Source organism: Cynoglossus semilaevis, chromosome 17 (genome assembly GCF_000523025.1).
Source record: "Cynoglossus semilaevis isolate Cse_v1.0 chromosome 17, Cse_v1.0, whole genome shotgun sequence".
Classification (NCBI taxonomy): domain Eukaryota; kingdom Metazoa; phylum Chordata; class Actinopteri; order Pleuronectiformes; family Cynoglossidae; genus Cynoglossus; species Cynoglossus semilaevis.
The window spans coordinates 7,609,988-7,628,025 of record NC_024323.1 but is presented as its reverse complement, the minus strand read 5'-3'; the positions used below and the strand labels follow the sequence as shown (position 1 = coordinate 7,628,025).

Sequence of the window (18,038 nt, the reverse complement as noted above, 5' to 3'; positions counted from 1 at the left end):
TATGAGCCAGTTGGCAAAACGGTGACAAAAAGTAGACTTGTCCAATATTAAACACTCCCTGTCCAGTGTGTAAATACAGCATCAGAAGATTCCTCCACTGTATATTACCCATTGGAAGGTAAACAAGATAGACAGTCTTAATGCAAAACAACGTTTTTATTGCAAAACACAGATGTTCTTTTTTTCCTTTCATCTGCTACGCTTGTTGCCTGCCAGGCACGTCAACACAGTGAGAACAGGGCGGCACCAGAACACCATGAGTGTGTGTCATGAGGTGAGTGAAAAGGTGATTATCAGTGAGCCCACCTGAACTCAGGTAAGGACACCAGCTTGACCAGAGTTCACTGTCTTCAGCCGTTTTAATTTAAAACATAAACAGAGGCCTACCCAAAACAAAACAAAAAAACAGAGTAAGTTCTCAAACAAAGCCAAGGACAAAGCAGAAAGTACCTGCACAAAATACATTCGCACACAATCAAAATGGAATTTCTTTTTGGAAGAATTAAGCATCCAGGCGTCGCCATATGGAATTTTGATTGAGGATAATTTGTGGGGCATCTCTGAACTTAGTCTTTGTTCTGACAGCAAATTTAAATCTGAAGAGACGGAATAAGGAATAAAATGTACGAAGAATGATTAAATGGTACAAGGCCTCTGCTTATTAGGTCATTGTCAAAGTCTAAAGTCTTGTGCTGTCATCAAATAAAGAAAATGAAAGCACATAAAAAGCAACTCTGCCCCATCACCACAAACACCTAACATTCAGCTGGTGACAGACCTCTTCAACAGCCAATGTCTGAAAAACGTAAGGCTTTAAAACTATTTCAGGCAAATGTCTGCAACTAGTCTGTGCAAGAAGATTTGTTTTAGTCAAACACATTTAAATCTACAATAATTTAAAGCTTTTTTCTGATGTGTCAACCAATCAGATGGTGAAAAAAATTAATGAAACAACACTAACAAATGCTTTAACACAGATGTGGTGAAAACTTAACCGTAATACTGAAATTGGACAGAATCGCAGTAAAATTGCTGGTCCTTTGGTTGACCAGAAGGTGATTGTATGATTGCAGGATTTAGTCAACAACAATAATTGGATGAAGAGAAAGAAAAACAGATGTGGGACCAAAAGTGCAAGAGTATGTTGAGGAGGACATGGTTAAATGAAAAACTTGAAGAGAAGAACTGCCAAGTCCAGGTCTGCATTCAGATGTTCAAGGTGAAAAACGGCAAGGTGATGCACAATGGAATGAGAGAAGAACAATGGGTGATCAGATTAGGAGTGTATGGAAACAAAGGACAGAGTGCTGGTGTATAGATTTGCTCAGTAGAACACAACACTGGATTTTCCTCCTGGTGGGTTGAGTACCCTGTTGTGGGAGCGAGGCTTGGGTCCCAGGTGAGGCTCGTGATTCTTCATTATAGTCTCGTCAGGAGGTGGGGAAGAGGAGGTAAGGCTAGGGACCGGCACAACAGCAGGCTGCTCTTTAGGCGGCACAGGGGCTGGAGGGGGGACTTCCACCTTCACCTCAGGTGGACTGACCTTGGGTTCAGGAGCTAAAATAAAGGGGTGGTGGGGGACATCAGCTTTAACCATTAGTCAGTAGGGAATAACAACCCAGATGTTGAAAATTCATATCTGAAGAAAAAACGTTTGAGACTGCAAAGATTTTACCTGGTATTTCAGGTTCAGGTCCCACACTCAGATTGTCCTGCAAAAGGATAAACAAAACAAGTGCCTTAATTTAATTTGAATTAAAAGTCAGTCCTACTCAAAGCAACGTAAAAACAGGATGATCATTGACAAAAAAATGTTATTGAACTACAAACAGCAGGAAAATAATATATAGTCTAATTTGGAATGTTTTTGTGGCAGTTGCACAAATTATACTAAATAGCAAGAAAATCTGTGCGCTATATCAATCTGTCAACCACTGGGAGCTGATATATACAGTAAGTGGAACTCATTCAGCTACACAAAGAATAATAAGATACATAGACCCTATTCAAGTGGCAGTGAACAACTTTTTTTAAAACACAATCACTATATAAAAAGTCACTGCAATTAAAAAGTAAAAAATACTTCAAAATAAACAGAATATAAGAATTATGTTTGTGTGTAAGTTACCTTTGGTTTGTTAGGGTGGGTTTTTTTTGGACTTTGTTCAGGTCCACTTCCTGCAGCTCCAAATATTACATTAGATGTTCCACCCGGAGGTACAGGCCTCTGTGGTTGAGCAGGCGGTTCAGAGTCACCAAATATTCCACTAGTCTTCCCACCTACACATAATTGAAGTGATAGTAAAGTTTGTGATACATTTTGACACTATTCAGCAATTTTCATTGGACTATTTGTGTTATTTTACATGCAAGACATTGACAGGGTGGACTTACCTGGAGGATTGGAGCGTCTGGGTACATTCTGGGTCTCTTCTGGTGGTGAAAAAACTTTAGAGGCCATTTTATTAGGTCTTCTTGATGCTGCAGCATCATCTTCATAACCACCAAATAAGTTACTGGATCCACCCCCAGGAGGCTGCAAAACCCTAAAGACAAAGTAGTATTACATTTAATTACACATTATATATTATATTTACATTTAATTGTATATTAATGTCTATTTTTGCAATTATGGTTGGTTGGAAAGACATACTCATTTGAAAAAATAGAAGAGGCAAATGGGAGAAATGCAACACAGGGTACTCAAAGGACAGATGAAGGGGCGGAAAAAAAAAATCTAAATAGTAAGACTAAATATACACTACAATTTAATGTATACATTGCAACACTGAATGCTGTACGGTGACAACCTAGTCTAAAATATTTTATTATTTAAGACTAAAAAGACTAGACATTTATATACCCTCCGTGGTTTGCATAAACTGAAGAGATTTTGGTAAGTCATTTTATTGTGTTTCTCTCTTTAGAGTTTTAAAGGCAACTCTGCATCGAATAGGTTTCATCACTGCCACCTACTGTGACTCATGAAATACGACAGAGGATTTTTTTTACTTAAAAAAAGCACTGGATTACCTGGCTGTAAGTATATTGGCTTAAGCCTGTGACACAGCGTAATAACAGGATTTCTGATTATACCCCGGGGATGGCGCCATACGTCTGAAAACTCCTTAAGCTATAGTTTCAGACGCAACTTAAAAACCACAACACACATTAACTCGGATGTTAAGTCTAGTTAAGGTAAAATTAGAAAATTAGAAAGAGGAAATTGAACCACGCTAAGATGAGACAATGTGGTCACAGCGGCGTTATTGGAGAGTACAAAGAGTCGCAGTGGGAGAGGATTTCGCACTTCCGCAGACAACGCCTGCACTGTTAGCTCAAGGGCTAATTTGAGTTTGCTAATAAAACGGGCGCCCCGCTCAGTTGGTTTTAGCGGCCTAGTATGACAAATAAACAGACGAACATATCGTGACTACAGCATCACTAAGAGCAAAGTTCATATAGAATGACTGGATGAAATGTGGTGTTAAATCATGAGAAGAGCTGTCATGTAACGCTAACCTACACAGAGAAACTAGCTGACGGAGAGGCTGCCTTCAGCACTAATAAAGCAGCCTGCTCCACATTCCTGACAAATAATCAAGCTGCGCCACAACAAATTGTCGTAAATTCTTCACCTTGAACTCGGTTTGGAGCCAGATTCCAGCCCTTGGAACGTGTTCGTCGAAGTCATTGTGAGTATGTTGTGAGCCTTTAAGTTTTCAAAGACAACTTGGTCAGTTTGCCAACTGTACGAGCAGCGGGTTCCTGCCGCCTGCGCTTACCCAGCTGCGCAGTGTAGTCTGGAATTTGTCCCCGCCCTCTGACACACTCTTAGGAACATCATTGGTGCTGAGCCAATCTGTTGAGTGACATGATGCGTTCGATTTACGAAACACGATGTCCCAACGTAGAACAAGACGATTGTGTAATTCTAAAGAAGTTATTTAAAAGTTTTCCTCGGTACGGCCAGTTTTAAGTGATCAAATCAAAGGGTTTCTCTTTAACTAGCTTTTTTAAATTGATGAACACCACATCTAATTAAATGTTGATCCTAGAAGGGTTGTACAATTAGCTATTAGGTCAAGGAAGCTTATATTTTTAAAACGTAAGGTTTGCTTTATACGGCAGAATAAATGTAAGCATCAAATGTAATTATTGTACTTGTATTGTATTTAAACAATAATGTAGAACTGACAGCGGAACTTAAACTATTTCCTGTTTGCCATGGATATAGATTTGGTTATATTTAGTCGAGAGGTTTCGGCATACGCCCCAAAAGATGCCAAACGCATCCTCTTACTTCTAAATTTTGGTTCGCCGATGAAAACGACAATCTTTTTATGGGTGGGATTACTCTTCAAGGCGCTATTGAACTACATTGTACCGGTCTATTCTCATTTAAAAAAACACAGACCTACTTAAACCCACAGCCAGGCAATGATGGGTTCAAATAGATTTCTAACTTGAAAAAAAATATGAACAAAAATCTGAATTAGACCACAGGAAATAATGACAATTGGTCCTCCGTTTGCATTTGTTTTTATCACAATTGGCAGAGATTTCTGTCCATCACAACTAAACACCCCTCCTTGTTCATTTTTAAACCAATAGACATCTTTGTTTTGACTACCAGTGGGCGTGTACAAACGCGTGGACCGTGTCTGTGCAGGAACTGTCATCTATACGAAGCGTGGGACTCCCGTCAGCTAGTAATGCTAGCTGTTTTGTTGAGTGGGAATACCACCAACGACAGGCCTTTGCTTCAGGTAATTTACAGCATTGGAATTATTTCAATAATTTACAATGTCAGTGAAACTGTTTATTCAATAATGTAATGTCTTTGGCGTTTTTACCATTTAACTTCGTCTCACTGTCTTAGCGTCAACGTTAGCCTCCTAATAACAGCCATGCTAGTACCGATGTGTGTTTGAATGGGCAGGACTCTTTACTAAATTAAATCAACATCTCTCTAGCAACATAATACCAAGTTTTTTGTATAAGTAACATACAATGTTTCTTGCAATGCATCTGTAAACCAGTGACATATTTCCGGACCAAAACTACACTGAAGCCACTTAGCACTTTTATCAGTCAAAATGTCATAATGAATATTGTATGTGACTGAGATTTCAGCATTTTTTGATATTATATTGATATAAATTGATTAGAAAAGGTTGTCGTAAACCGATGCAATAATGTGACTCGCGGTTGAGCTATACATTTTTAGAATACATCAGTACTGACCAATACTATCTTCACATCTCTAAGACGTTTAGGACCGAATATATGTTTGTATAACTGTTGACATTAACTAATAAAGTAGAATTGAGCCTAAATATCACAGATGATGGACGTCTTTTAAAGTTTTGCATTAGCATTTGGATGCTTTGATTCTATGATTTGAAGGCATCTGCAGAATGATATACGTCCTTAAACTGAAAGGTTTATGTTTGTGTAAGTTTTCTTTCTTTCTTTTGCAATCGACCATTAAGTACTCATTTTGATTACTGAAAATACACATTGGTTGAAAGCTTGGCCTAAATTTCGTGGATAAAGACTAATATTAACACACAGTTGTTATAAATAAAACGCATCACCTTCTGCTGTACACTGACCACTTTCGGCACAACCATTTATTCGAATGCATGATTATTAGTTATTATTATTATATATTGATATTGTTAATAAATGAAGACTAGTATTCTAAAGTATTTCAGGTAAAGCATGTGAAATAATGCCATTATTTTTGGAGAAATAATGTCTGCAGGCGACGGTGACGTAGTGACAAGCAAAGTCCGCTCGCATACACGCGTTTATAAAACTGTTTTTTGTAATGATTTCAAAGGAGTTCTACTGGCGTGTTCAATAGTAAATGTGGAGTGCTTTCCTGTGGTCAGTTGCCTCCGTTTTCAGCAGGTTTCTTAGTTTTAAATTTTATTGTTGCAAAGAAGGCATTGAGTAATGTAGATGCAGATAGAAGACAGTTGAACTGCGCAGAGAGAGTTGAGCTCAGTCGAAGCTGGAGCAAGGAGAGAGGGCAGAAAGCGGAGCGATCACCGTCGCTTTTTATTATGCCCACTTTCACCACTAATTACCCACTGAACCGACCGGATCCATGGTAAAGAGAAAGAAGACTTCGTCCACCACGGAAGAGTGCGAAAATGGGTAAAATAAAATGAGAAATTATCACTTTATTTAGAGGACAAATGCAACGAGGGCTCTCCGTTGTCGTTTCTGCAGGGCGCTAAAGTGAAAAGCGCTCGCATTTGAATTTAGTGGAAATTTGACAGAAAATATTTCACATTAGAGCCCAAAGACACATGTTGGGATACTAGAGTCTGTTGGTAAACTATTTGTTAGGCTAGACATAATTTATAGCAGGAGGTTAATTGCATATATTTGGGGTTGTTTTGTCGGGACTGGAGAGGGGATTTGAAACAAACAGCGGCGGCCATGTTGAGAGATAGTGAACGTCGTCTTTAGAAGTTAATTTTTCACATCACTTTGTTCCCACTCTGATTAAATATGCCTGATTGTGTTTCGGCAGCATGACACCGGGATCCAGGGAGGGGATCGGTGTCGATGGGGGGAGGAATTCGTCCAGAAAGGCCGACGGTTGCGACGAAGAGGAGAGCGGAGAGCAGGCGACGGAGGAGCACAGTACAAAGGGAGACGACGGAGTGGAAATTCTTAATCCATCAGCCACAGCTCTCAGTCCGGTTTCAGCTCCACTCTTGTCCGCTTCTCCGCCGAACCAAACCGGGCTGAGCTCGACCCACACAGCCCCGGAGTCCACACCTCAGTGCCATGACCAGCATCATTTTCTCCGGTCGAGCGTTCGTCCTCCGAGCAAACGCATCCGGAAGGATTCAATCGGATCAGCCATCAATGGACATGGCGGGGCAAAATCGAAAGGTACAGTAGGTGATGTGCATGATTAAGTTAACAAAATATGTTGAGCTGGGATCACAGAAGGGTCTGTTTTCAGTTCGTGCCCCTGTGTCACTGTGTTTACACTTAATGGATGTGTGCTGACTAAAACGATGCTGCTGTTGTTGTTGCTGTCTGGTTCCTTAGAGACTCCGGTGAGGAGGTTGTCTGAGGATATTTTATCTCCTGCTGCTCCGACCACATTTACACCAACAACGTTTGTTACCAGGGTACAAATAAGGAAATTAATCAGTTAGGACGTGACCCAATTGAAAAACAAAATAAATATAATATTTTGGAAACTTACAGTTTAATCAAGGGCAGCATTTTCAATATGATGATGCAGATCTCACCATATCCAATATTGAGTTGTCAGGATTGCAGTAAAACTGTGATTGTCATTGTGTCATTAGTTGTCTTTAGTAAAGAAAAGGGAACGTACCTGAATTGCACTGCCTTAACCATCGATATTGTAGCCTGGCAGTTTAGTCCATTCAATTCTTCTCCTGTGCATGGTATTTTAGAAATAAAAATATTTTATTACTTACACATAACAACCAATTTGCATTATGAAGGAAATATTTAGAGTATATCTGTATTTCAGATATTTCAGAGAACAAGAGCAGGGTTGTCTCATGAAGAACGTTCAGGCAGCCCATGTGTTGATCAGTCAACCAGAGAAGCCCCACTTATTTCAGGGCAATGCTATATGTGTACACATCTATTTTGATGGATCTAGGTTAGCGTCCTTGAAACACTCACACACACATTTGCATTCATAGGTGACCACAATGTGTAAAGTGAAAAGAGTGTTGCCTCAACAGAGCAGTGCTGAATCAGCAAAACTCCGAGTGCCTCCCGTCATTGTGTTGTGTGATATACTTGGCTATTGAAGCCCACCACCAGTTAGTTTTAGACTTGTGTATTGTACAGGGAACGGTTGATTGTCTTGTCTTCTTGCCAATTCTTAACCTCAGAGAACCCAGCTCTGAGGGTTTTGGTCTGTAATGGCGGTGCGGATACATTTTATGTCTTCCACAGCTCAAAACTGCAGTTGTACTTTATTACTCACTGTTAACAAATCCACAGTAGTCCCTAGACTAAAACCGTTGGCTCAATCCCTATAGTTCTCATGATCATACTGTATTTGTAACTTGAGTTTTTGCACTGTTTGAAATACTAATGACTTTATGGGCTTTTGGACACTGTGTACCACAGGTACCGAGAATGGATCTTCATCTCATGGGACAGTGGGGCAGTCAGGGCCCCTGGCAGGCTCCACGGGGGGAGTATCCAAGTCATCTAGGGGCCAAGGGGCTACTGAGAAAGAGGAGCAGGCTGGTAATCAGAAACGAGCCCGTCGACAATGGGAGTCTTGGAGTGCAGAAGACAAAAACAGCTTCTTTGAAGGTCTCTATGAGGTAAAGACTTGATTCCAGTAGTCCCTACTCCACAGTTCTACAGTACAGTTCATGAAACCAGACAAAAATTCTTATTCCTAATTGTATTCTCCTTTTTTCAGCATGGGAAGGATTTTGAAGCTATACAGAACAACATAGCAATGAAGTACAAGAAAAGAGGCAAGCCAGCAAACATGGTTAAGAACAAGGAGCAAGTCCGACACTTTTACTACCGCACCTGGCACAAGATCTCCAAACACATTGACTTCGCCAACGGTGAGCTCAGTCTGTCCTTTTCCTCCCAACAGAAACATATGTTAGTTTACAAAAGCTCAGTGGAACAGTAGTTACAATTCTGTTCATCTTCAGCAGTTTCACTCTATGCATTATCTTTATTTTTAAACAACTTTAGACATGCTGACTTGTCTTCCTTGTTCTGTTGTGATCAAACATTAAAAATGAGCATCGGAATTGAAATGACTATGGACAGAAAGAAATGCATAACTTACAGACACTGCGTTTAATGTACACTGATTAGCTTGTTCTACAGGTAGACAAATGTTATGTTAAAGAACCTCACCAACTATGACTTTCCCTAATAAATCCACTCTTGTCTTAATGTTACATACACGTTCCTGTTTAATTGCTGCTAATGAAGTTGTGTCTTCTTTTCCTTCTTAGTCTACTCTCGAGTGCTAAAGAAATCCTCTCAAGAACTCTATGGTCTTATCTGCTATGCAGAGCTACGCAAAAAAATTGGAGGATGTAAGTGAACGCAGCTCACACTCGTGTATCTGTGATTCCCTTTTTTATGTTGTTTATGTGTTGAGTGTTTTCCTGCAGTTGGTTCGTGACTCGTGGGATGTGATTAAATGTTGCCTGCTGGTCTTAGGGCACAGATGCTCCTGTGGGAAGATTTCGTAATCATCTCCTGGCTTTGTGTTTTTTCTTTGACAGTAATGGATGACAAAAATGTGGCGAAGCTAAATGAACTAATCCAGCAAGGGTAAGTCAGTAGCTATAAAAGGGATGAAATGCATCAAACTCTCAGTGTGAACTTTAAAATTTTAACTAATGATCTGCAATTTTAAGATTACAGAAAACATGATTATGAAATATTGTCTCCCAAAAACAATCTTCTGTTGATTTTGCCAAGGGCCACCACTGTACGCTCTAAAGGAAGGAACTTGAGAATCAAAGCGCCTATGTGCCGTGCACTGAAGAAACTTTGTGACCCAGACGGTGAGAAATATACACACATACACACGACCACAACAACAAAGAAATCACTGCTGTACACAATCTGTGGTGATGATGATGAGGAACATTTGTGGGGGCAGGATTTTTTTTCATCAGCCAAAACAATAGCAGTGAGAGCTCATGGCGTTACCATAGAGACACATACAGGAGGAGGAATTGGAACTTGCCAGGGACGACGACTTCCGAACGGCAGACGTTCAACCTATTCTTTATCATTATCTATACTTGAAGAAATACCTCTGATTGAAGTTACATGTGACATTTAAAAAAAAAAAAAACCTCACCTCATCATCAGTCTCACACAGCCGGTGTTCTTGATATTTTTATAGCTGTGAACAAAACATGTAAAATTTGAAAATATGTCATTCAAATCTGTGCAACAATAAGGGGAAATTATATCAAACATTGAAATTCTCAACTTGTATAACCTGCGTGTTCCATGTATATAACAAAATGTGTGTTTTGTCCACACAGGAGTGAGTGATGAAGAGGACCAGAAGCCTGTACGCCTACCCCTGAAGGTGGCAGTGGAACTCCAACCACGCAGTAATCACTCCTGGATTCGTGTCCAGAGTCTCGCCCACAATCCCCGCCTCAGGTCAGGCTCTTGACCAATGTTGTCATACTGGTATTTAGATGTTGTAAAGATCACCTCCTTGCTACATTCCAGAAACCACTGACACTTCACTATTGAGTCATACTTTTTACATTTATATACCAAACACAGAGCTGTTATTACATCATGAATGTATTTAAATTTCATATGACTATAATGTATAGATAATTTTAAGAAATGTAATACTTTTTTTTCTTAGTTTCTGTCAGTGTCCAGCTAATTGTATGTATGTATGTGTGTGTGTATATATATATATATTTTATTTTTTCCCACACAGGATGGTGGTGGAGCTGCACAGAAAAGTTTCCAGCCTGATCGATTATCTGAAGCAGAAGTGGGCCTATCAGGATCAGCGCATTGTATCCTTGATCACCTTTTAAACTGTATTAATAAATTGTCCATATTGTTTTAAGCAACAACATTAATATTACATACAAGGTTGCACCAGATTAAGTATGAATGTAATCCTGTTTGTTGTGTAACTTTAAGAAGACACGTCAGTTCCTTAACGCTGACAATTCAGCTTAAGAGTCTGATGGAGCGAGAGGCGTTGGAGGGCAGCCAGTTCAGCACCACCTCGCCAAGCAAATCCCAACCAGATGAACTCTTTCTCTTCCCTGCTGAGAGCAGCGTGTTGACTATGCTGCCCGGTGTGGCACGTGTGGTTCACTCCAAGGCCTCTTGCACTGTACACTGGCTAGAGAGTGGCAAGACCCGGCCGAATGCCAAGGAACTGCCAGCTGCTCAGATCCTGGGCATCCACACAGGTGCACAAGCACGGAGTGGCACCAAATCTGGACGCGGAGGGTCTACTACTCCTGCTGGTTGTAGTGGTGGGACCGGTGCTTCGGTGACTGTATTAGGTGAGGTGCGTCAAAGTGAGCACCTTATCCTTGAAACCTCACCTGAGAGTTCTGTAAAATCAGAGGAGAAAAGACTCCTGTCAGTTCCTGTTGCCCCCTCCTCTGTGCATGCTTTGGCACCTAGAGAAGAGGGACCTGGCCTTGGACTCTCTGATGAAGGTGACACTTGTATTCATGCTGAGCCCAGTCTTGGACTATCTGGGGTTAAAAGCACAGAAAGGTTATGTAGCAGTGTAGAAAACACATCAGTTGAGGAGTGCAAACAGGAGCAGAACGCAGTCCCCTCACCAGACACCAACCAGACTCCTCCATCCAAACCTCTGATGACTCTCTCAGAGGATGGAGTTTTGCAGAGCTCCATGTCTTTGACCAAAGAGCGGACTGTTGAGCACATCAGAGAAGAAGGCTGGAGTGCCCGTGAGGGGGAGAACGTCACTCTGGCTGAGCTTTACCTGATGTCTGGAAAGCCTGAGAAGCTGCAGCTGGAATACGAGTGGCAGCCTGTGGCAGCTCCATCAAACCACCAGGAAAACGGACAAGCTTCAGCTGAAGCCAAGCCCCACAGGACGCACCCTGTTTTGCGCTGCCTGCTTAAGCTGGTTACGACTGAAGTCAATCCTAAACCTTTGGTAGGGATTAACTTTTACTGGTATTCTCACATTGTCATGGATCTGCATGATGGCATTTAATAAGTTTAGAGCTAAGTAACTTAAAATTAAATATGTCATCTCCTCCAGACACCTGAGCTGTGCTCCACGGCAACATCACCACTTAAGAACAATCAGGAGGAGCAGAACATGGCTGTCACACCTCCTGGAAAAGGACTTATCCCAGGGGTTCGCAGCCCCAGCTTTGGTCGGCAGCAGGCGTCCGTCCGCGGAGCCAGGTCAAACCTGGGCAACACTGGAGCCTCGGGTATCTGCGGATCTCTCCATTACTTTCTCACACAGCAAGCCAATTTGAACTTAGTCCCTAGTCTTTGCTAAATTGTAACTTAGTCTACGTTCCACTTTAGTCACTGGAACTGTTTTAATTTTGTTATGTTTTAATGGACGGAATATCAGAATTAGATCAGTCTTCCTTCCTGTTAGATTAATTTTATTTATTTATTTATTTATTTATTTATTTATTTATTTATTTATTTATTTATTTATTTATTTATTTATTTATTTATTTATTTATTTATTTATTTATTTATTTATTTATTTATTTATTTATTTATTTATTTATTTATTTATTTATTTATTTATTTATTTATTTATTTATTTATTTATTTATTTATTTATTTATTTATTTATTTATTTATTTATTTATTTATTTATTTATTTATTTATTTATTTATTTATTTATTTATTTATTTATTTATTTATTTATTTGGATGAGTGTATTGTTAAATGTCATCATTGTCAATAAGTCCTAGATTAGTTTTTGTCCTGGAAAACAAGATTGTTTTCTTCAAGATTGTTTTCTTCATCCTTAGCAAAACACCAAATTAAGACTAATTTAACATTTTACATTGTCAAATATGTCTGAAAGTAGCCCAATTACCTCTCTTTTTCAGGAGGCCGTAACCTTCCTCGGTCACTGTTGGGGTCGGCTGTAGCCAGTGACACAGAGGGTGGTGTGTTTGCAGTCCCTACCACGCTGCCCCCCAACAGTCTACGGCACAACAGAATGTTCTCCCCTAACAAAGATGCTGAACTGGCCTTAAGGCAGCAGCTGGACTCTATCAGCGTAAGACACACCCAGACATGGTTTATTAATTTACAAAACACAATGAATGATTGTGTGTCTTAACAGGATGAGTGTGCACAAATGTTAAGATGCATTTTTCTCACAGATGCAGTCAGATCTCTTCAGACAGAGAAAACCTCGGAACAGGCAACTTCGCAAACCTCTTGTAGTTCAGGTAATAGAAGGATGGAGCAGGTCTGTCTGTAATTTGTTGGTTTTAAGCAAATATATGTTCCTTTATTTATTTATTTTTACTTCTTTACTCTGCCCACATCCTCCTACATGTTACGGTGTATGTGGTTTAAAATAAAGGTCTTCCTTCTTCTACACAGCGGACTCTACTGCCCCGAACTACAGGAGACACATCCCACGTCTGCTCCTTCTCCATCCTCTCCAACTCCTCTGTCACAGGTACATCTGTCAACTGTGAAATTCCACAAATTACCTTGTGGTTGTGTTTACATTGTAAATACGTTCAAAATTGTTCTGTTTACATATAATTTCTCCTTGAGTGAGTCAACAAAACCCACACTTGGTGTTCACTCACTTCCCATTTCTTTCTTTAGGAACTGGATCATTCCGACCGATCCACACTCGACTGCCTCCTTCTGCCCGTCCCCTCATGTCCAAAGTTTCCACTGCAGCAACCGGGTCTGCAGCAGCCAGCCAGCTCTCCAGTATGTTTCAATAATTCTTTAGTAATTTATAATACTTTATAATTTATAATTACTGTTTTTCAGGTTAATTGATATCTTTCAAATGATGTCTTAAAAATAGCCCAAATTAATTAAATCACATTGTTTACTTCTCCATTTCTGTCGTCTTCACGGGTCTTGGGGACATTTTAAATTGTTTGTCTTTCTCTCAGGTGCCATTGACCTGGCAGCCAAGTCTGCCGGCATCATTCCTGGCAGCCCCTGTCCAAGTCTTGATCCTTCTACTACGGAAAACAGCGATCCACTCAACACCTCACCTTCTCCTGATGTCGAACCAGACTCTACACTACTCCAGCAAAATGTCCCGCAGGTCAGGAACGCAGACATTGTGGAGTTGTAACTTGTTGCTATCAGTAATTGAAAAGCCAAAAGTCAATGCATGCATTGACACCATTTGAAAATATTGACACAGAGGCTACTTGACCTCTGGGTCACATACTTTTTAAATGAAGTTCCACTTTTCTATTATTGGGCAGTGCAGGATACGTATGACAAAATACACATCTTCTATGTGTTACGCTGCCTTTACATATCTATTATAATAATCTATTTTGCCATGAACGCTAATAAACATGCAGTTTAACAATGTATCATTCCAACAAAGTTTGTTACCTGTTTTCTCTACAGAATGGTTTGCCTCCACCGTCTCCTGGAGCATCAGGAGGTGGAGACTCACTCCTGTCTCCACCTAGTGTAGCCTCACTCCTGGACATCTCTTTACCTGGTCCCCCTGAGGAGCCGCTGACCCCTGGAGAACCTCAGACACACATCAGTGATTCCATCATCGAGCTCGCCATTAACTCTGCCCACTACGGTGTGTGTGTGTGTGTGTGTGTGTGTGTGTGTGCATGCTCTTGTTCTTATTTGTATTGCATAGATTTTTGTCTCAGTGCAACAGCCCTGTCATGTGTAAAGTAACAGTCGTTTGTCTTACCTGCTGCAGGTGAGGAAGCAGCTCTGTCTCCAGCCAAACTGAGCAACAATGACAGCACCAAACTGTTGGCCTCGTCCCCCTCCGTCAGCCCGTCCCGAGGATGGATCCCATCACCCAGCCACGACCCCCAGTGGTATCCCAGTGACTCCTCTGACTCCACTCTCGGATGCCTTCTGTGTGAGTCTCTCTTTCGGTTTCGTACATTTAAATAATTTCATTTTGTACTCAATATTTTTGACATGACTAGCAGATATGAAAGATATGATAGACTATACCAAGGGACATGGAACTAATTTTTCTTTACTGCTATTAACCACATTAACAAAGACAGCTGCTTCTTACTTACCTTGATGTCCTTTAGGTCTAATTCATGTGTGCAGTGACCTCAGTTAATTGATTCACTTTCTCTTCTGACGTTGCAGCCAGCATGGTGTCTCCTGATAAGGGGAGGAGGACCAGCCTGACCCCCTCTGGCCCCTCGAGTGGTACAGCTTTGCTCGGTCCTAGCCTCCTGGACTGCAACTCCCATGACTCCTTTCAGTCCAGGGGCCTGCCTGATGTGGTAAGTTCATTTATTTCTTCTTGCTTGATGTAAATGGTCCAGATTCTCCAGCATCTTATCTGTTAATCCCTCTAAGCAGTTAAATTGTTCTGTTGTTGGGTTTGCAGATGGACTCTCAGCTTGCTTGTATGATGAGTGAGAGCAGTGTGGACTACATTGCTCGCTTTAACGACCTGGCCCAGGAGCTGGCTGTGACCGAGCCCTCAATTACGCCACCATGAGGTAAACGAGAAACAATTCCCCTGGAAGATGCTCAGTAGCTAGAAAGACCAGGACCGGCAGCTCGCTGTAGCATCACTTCTTATGACAGGACAGTTGTGGAGACAAACCATCCCTAAAAGCCATCCCTGCTCTGTTTGTTTAAGTGCAATAATAATTATAATAATAATGATGACGATAATGAAGAGGAGGAACTTTTACCTTTGTATAAAGAGTTTAAATGCATTGGTGTCACCAAATTTTTCTTTAAGGTGAAATGCCCTTTAAAAACAAACACTTTAGGAAAAAAAAGTGCAAAACACAACCTCATGTACAGCAAAACACACACAATGCCATATCTGAACAAAAATGTTTTTCCTGTGTGCACATGCGCTCATGAGTGGGTTTGTGTGTCTGCCCTCTTTCTCTCAGCTTGATGCCCAAAAATGTGTAAATCCCCCCAAAATGTGCAGTTTAGCTACCAGTTGGTAGCAAACAGCTGCTAGGTAAGGACTAGGACTGAGTGCTGACTACAAGCTTTTTTTAAACAGAAATCCCTTTGTCACTGACTTATGTGGAGTGCAACACCATACACAATAAGAAGTGCAGAGTTTTTCAAAATCCTCTGCTTCTATTTTCTGTCTTTTGTACTTTTTACCCCAGTCAATTCGGGTATTTAGCAGTTAAGTTGCCACAATATTCCGTCCAGGATCTGGGTTTGTGATTGTATTACAGCCACATGCGAAACAGCAGCTTGTTTGGTGACTACATGTGATGGTGTGCAGCTGCAGGTTTGGATATTTGTGCCGAAGATTAGAGTCCATCACTTGACTGAACTGAAACTGCACATAGGTTGGTTTCTTGTTGTGATTACACTGTTTTACAAAACGGCTGAAGTGATTAGTTGCTAAGTGAAGCTAAAGAAGCACGAGGGAAGTAGTTCCAATGGAGGAGCTGTATATTGTGAAAACAGTCATGGCGACTGACTCCAGTTGTGCTTTAATGTCCATTGACCTCCTAATAGGGTCGTAATTTACAAAGTTGGCCTCATGCTTTTAAGACTTAAAAGTAGAAATTGAGGCCATTCAATTGCCATGCACATGTTTATTATAGTTTTAAATGTGCATCTGTAGCTGCTTCCAGTTTACATGCAGTATTTGGTTTGAGCTTGGATGTTTTTGGTTTATTCTTTTTTTTTTTTTCTCTCCCCCATAATGTGATCAACAATGTTTTCAGTTTAATTATTTTAAATCCAGTTTATTTTGAACAGAAATTATGGGAATACCTCCAGTTACTGTTAACATTACACTCCAGTTAAACTCCACAAGTGCAGGCAGCAAGAGCTGCATCATAGAATCCAACACTAAGCCATAGCCGACACTCCACCAAGGTGTGTTTACAGTCCAAACCTTTAAACGGCCCATATGTGCAGGATATGTTAGGGTCATGCTGGCCAGTTATGGATGCTGAGATCAGTTAAGTGATGCTGAACACTGGCTAACAGTCAACACAAGTGGCATCCCAAAAATTTCATCTAACCTCAGTCTGCAATCACACAGATTTACTCCACACATAGAGACACCACATCAGGTTCTATGGATTTCAATGTAACCAGCATCATTTACATGCAGTATTGTAAACATGTTGCCTCATTAACACCTTCATCTCTAAGCGTAGGCATCAGAGACGTTGACTCTGATGTTCTTCTTCTCACACTAATAACATTTTAACACTGAGAAGGATTCTACATGAGGGATAAACAGCAGGTTTTGTCTTTGAAAAAGTTATTATGTTTTTGTTCTGATTTTAAGAGTTTATTTGTACAAATGGCAATTCCAGTATTCACTGCGCTTTTGTATGATGATGTAAATTTATTTGGACTATTTATTGGTAATGTTTCTGAAAATGTTTTGTTTAACTTAATAAGATGACATCTTTAAAAAAAAGGAAAAACCTGTTGTTTAAAATGTTGAGTTTGTAAAAGATGCTTTTACTCTCTGTATAAAGATAGATATAAAACAGAGTGGTGTGTTTTCTGTGTTAAATGTAGCCATTGATGGTCCAGTCTAAAAAAATGTTTTCTGCTTTAGCTTAGTTATTGTTTTGCTAATGCTTTTAACTATCACTGGTCCGTTAGATGAAAATTGAGAGGTGAGGCATTTTGCTCGCATTCATTTTTAATTCACAACAGGCTTAGAGTACAGTAAGGAGTTTGGTTTTGTCTAGCTTCTCCATGTTCGGTACTTTTGTTTAAAATGGAAAAGACAGAATTATTCCAAATATTGAATTATTTAAAATTACAAACAAAAACAGCTTGGGTATTTTGAATTATAGGTACAGTAAATTATATTAAAAAAAATATTCTACAGAAGTTTCAACTCAGTAGTTATTTTTTCCATTTCTGGTTACTTTTTAGAACCGGTTTATAGATGAGGTAAACTCCTGAATCAGTCCAGGAATATTTATAATTACAGCATCCTCTGCGCTGGACAACAAAAGGTTTCATGAATACTTCAGATTCACCGTGAACAGTGTTCTGTCAGCTCACTTACATTCACTGCTTTAAGTCCATCCCGCTGATATTCTGTTAGTCACCAGTCTTTGCCTTTGGCGGTATTATTCCTCCTTCCGTTTCTGCTCCTTATGAGCTCTTGAGGCCATAAGTCTGAAGAAGAGTGTGGGCCACAGTGTCCTTAGGTAGACGGCCAATGTGGGTAGAGGTTCTGCTAAAACAACATCTTTGCTCCTCTGACGGACAGCCCTGAGAACAGCCAGAGCCACGTCTCCAGGATCACGACCAGTAGCTGTCGTTTTATCTAAAA

The 18,038-nt window shown here is 40.3% G+C and overlaps 3 protein-coding genes and 1 long non-coding RNA gene across 6 annotated transcripts in view; 1 reads left to right on the top strand and 3 right to left on the bottom strand.

Moving 5' to 3' along the window:
• Positions 1–137: 137 nt before the first annotated feature.
• Positions 138–3,804, bottom strand: jpt2 (Jupiter microtubule associated homolog 2). Its single transcript, XM_008329774.3, has 5 exons — positions 3,639–3,804; positions 2,395–2,546; positions 2,129–2,280; positions 1,676–1,712; positions 138–1,557 (listed from the first exon to the last, which is right to left on the bottom strand). The coding sequence occupies exons 1-5, from the start codon at positions 3,692–3,694 to the stop codon at positions 1,325–1,327; spliced, it is 630 nt and encodes a 209-aa protein (XP_008327996.1). The 5' UTR covers positions 3,695–3,804; the 3' UTR covers positions 138–1,324.
• Positions 3,805–4,626: 822 nt separating this feature from the next.
• On the top strand, positions 4,627–17,235 carry cramp1 (cramped chromatin regulator homolog 1). Of its 2 annotated transcripts, none has more exons than XM_008329773.3 (20): positions 4,627–4,769; positions 6,551–6,918; positions 8,152–8,354; positions 8,456–8,609; positions 9,015–9,098; positions 9,291–9,339; positions 9,490–9,575; positions 10,068–10,191; positions 10,487–10,568; positions 10,733–11,701; positions 11,810–11,987; positions 12,634–12,806; positions 12,913–12,981; positions 13,139–13,217; positions 13,373–13,483; positions 13,675–13,832; positions 14,150–14,336; positions 14,466–14,633; positions 14,879–15,018; positions 15,126–17,235. In XM_008329773.3, exons 2-20 carry the CDS (start codon positions 6,552–6,554, stop codon positions 15,237–15,239), a joined length of 3,495 nt encoding a protein of 1,164 aa, XP_008327995.1. In that variant the 5' UTR covers positions 4,627–4,769; position 6,551; the 3' UTR covers positions 15,240–17,235. The 2 variants fall into 2 exon arrangements, with proteins under 2 accessions (XP_008327995.1, XP_008327994.1); XM_008329772.3 differs by lacking the exon at positions 4,627–4,769 and adding an exon at positions 5,896–6,168.
• LOC112488376 (uncharacterized) lies at positions 13,018–14,936 on the bottom strand. 2 transcript variants are annotated; one of them, XR_003052359.1, is made up of 5 exons: positions 14,803–14,936; positions 14,457–14,643; positions 14,135–14,279; positions 13,354–13,869; positions 13,018–13,230 (listed from the first exon to the last, which is right to left on the bottom strand). It is a non-coding gene; the product is annotated as an uncharacterized LOC112488376 (long non-coding RNA). The 2 variants fall into 2 exon arrangements; XR_003052358.1 differs by having other exon boundaries at positions 14,135–14,270.
• Positions 17,236–17,375: 140 nt separating the features above from the next.
• dhrs7b (dehydrogenase/reductase (SDR family) member 7B) overlaps positions 17,376–18,038 on the bottom strand; it is a 3,074-nt gene continuing 2,411 nt past the window's right edge. The window contains exon 7 of the mRNA XM_008329771.3: positions 17,376–18,038. Within this exon, the coding sequence (XP_008327993.1) occupies positions 17,833–18,038 (206 nt within the window). The 3' untranslated portion in view covers positions 17,376–17,832.

What these genes read in the sequence shown, in the direction of transcription:
- jpt2 (XM_008329774.3), bottom strand. Translation starts at nt 3,694, where the DNA reads ATGACTTCGACGAACACGTTCCAAGGGCTGGAATCTGGCTCCAAACCG. An exon ending in CAGACGCTCCAATCCTCCAG is followed by an intron (nt 2,281 to 2,394) that starts GTAAGTCCACCC and finishes AATTATGTGTAG; the next exon opens with GTGGGAAGACTAGTGGAATA. An exon ending in ACCTGAACCTGAAATACCAG is followed by an intron (nt 1,558 to 1,675) that starts GTAAAATCTTTG and finishes CCTTTATTTTAG; the next exon opens with CTCCTGAACCCAAGGTCAGT.
- cramp1 (XM_008329772.3), top strand. Translation starts at nt 6,119, where the DNA reads ATGGTAAAGAGAAAGAAGACTTCGTCCACCACGGAAGAGTGCGAAAAT. An exon ending in CTCCAACTCCTCTGTCACAG is followed by an intron (nt 13,218 to 13,372) that starts GTACATCTGTCA and finishes TTCTTTCTTTAG; the next exon opens with GAACTGGATCATTCCGACCG. An exon ending in AGCAGCCAGCCAGCTCTCCA is followed by an intron (nt 13,484 to 13,674) that starts GTATGTTTCAAT and finishes TCTTTCTCTCAG; the next exon opens with GTGCCATTGACCTGGCAGCC.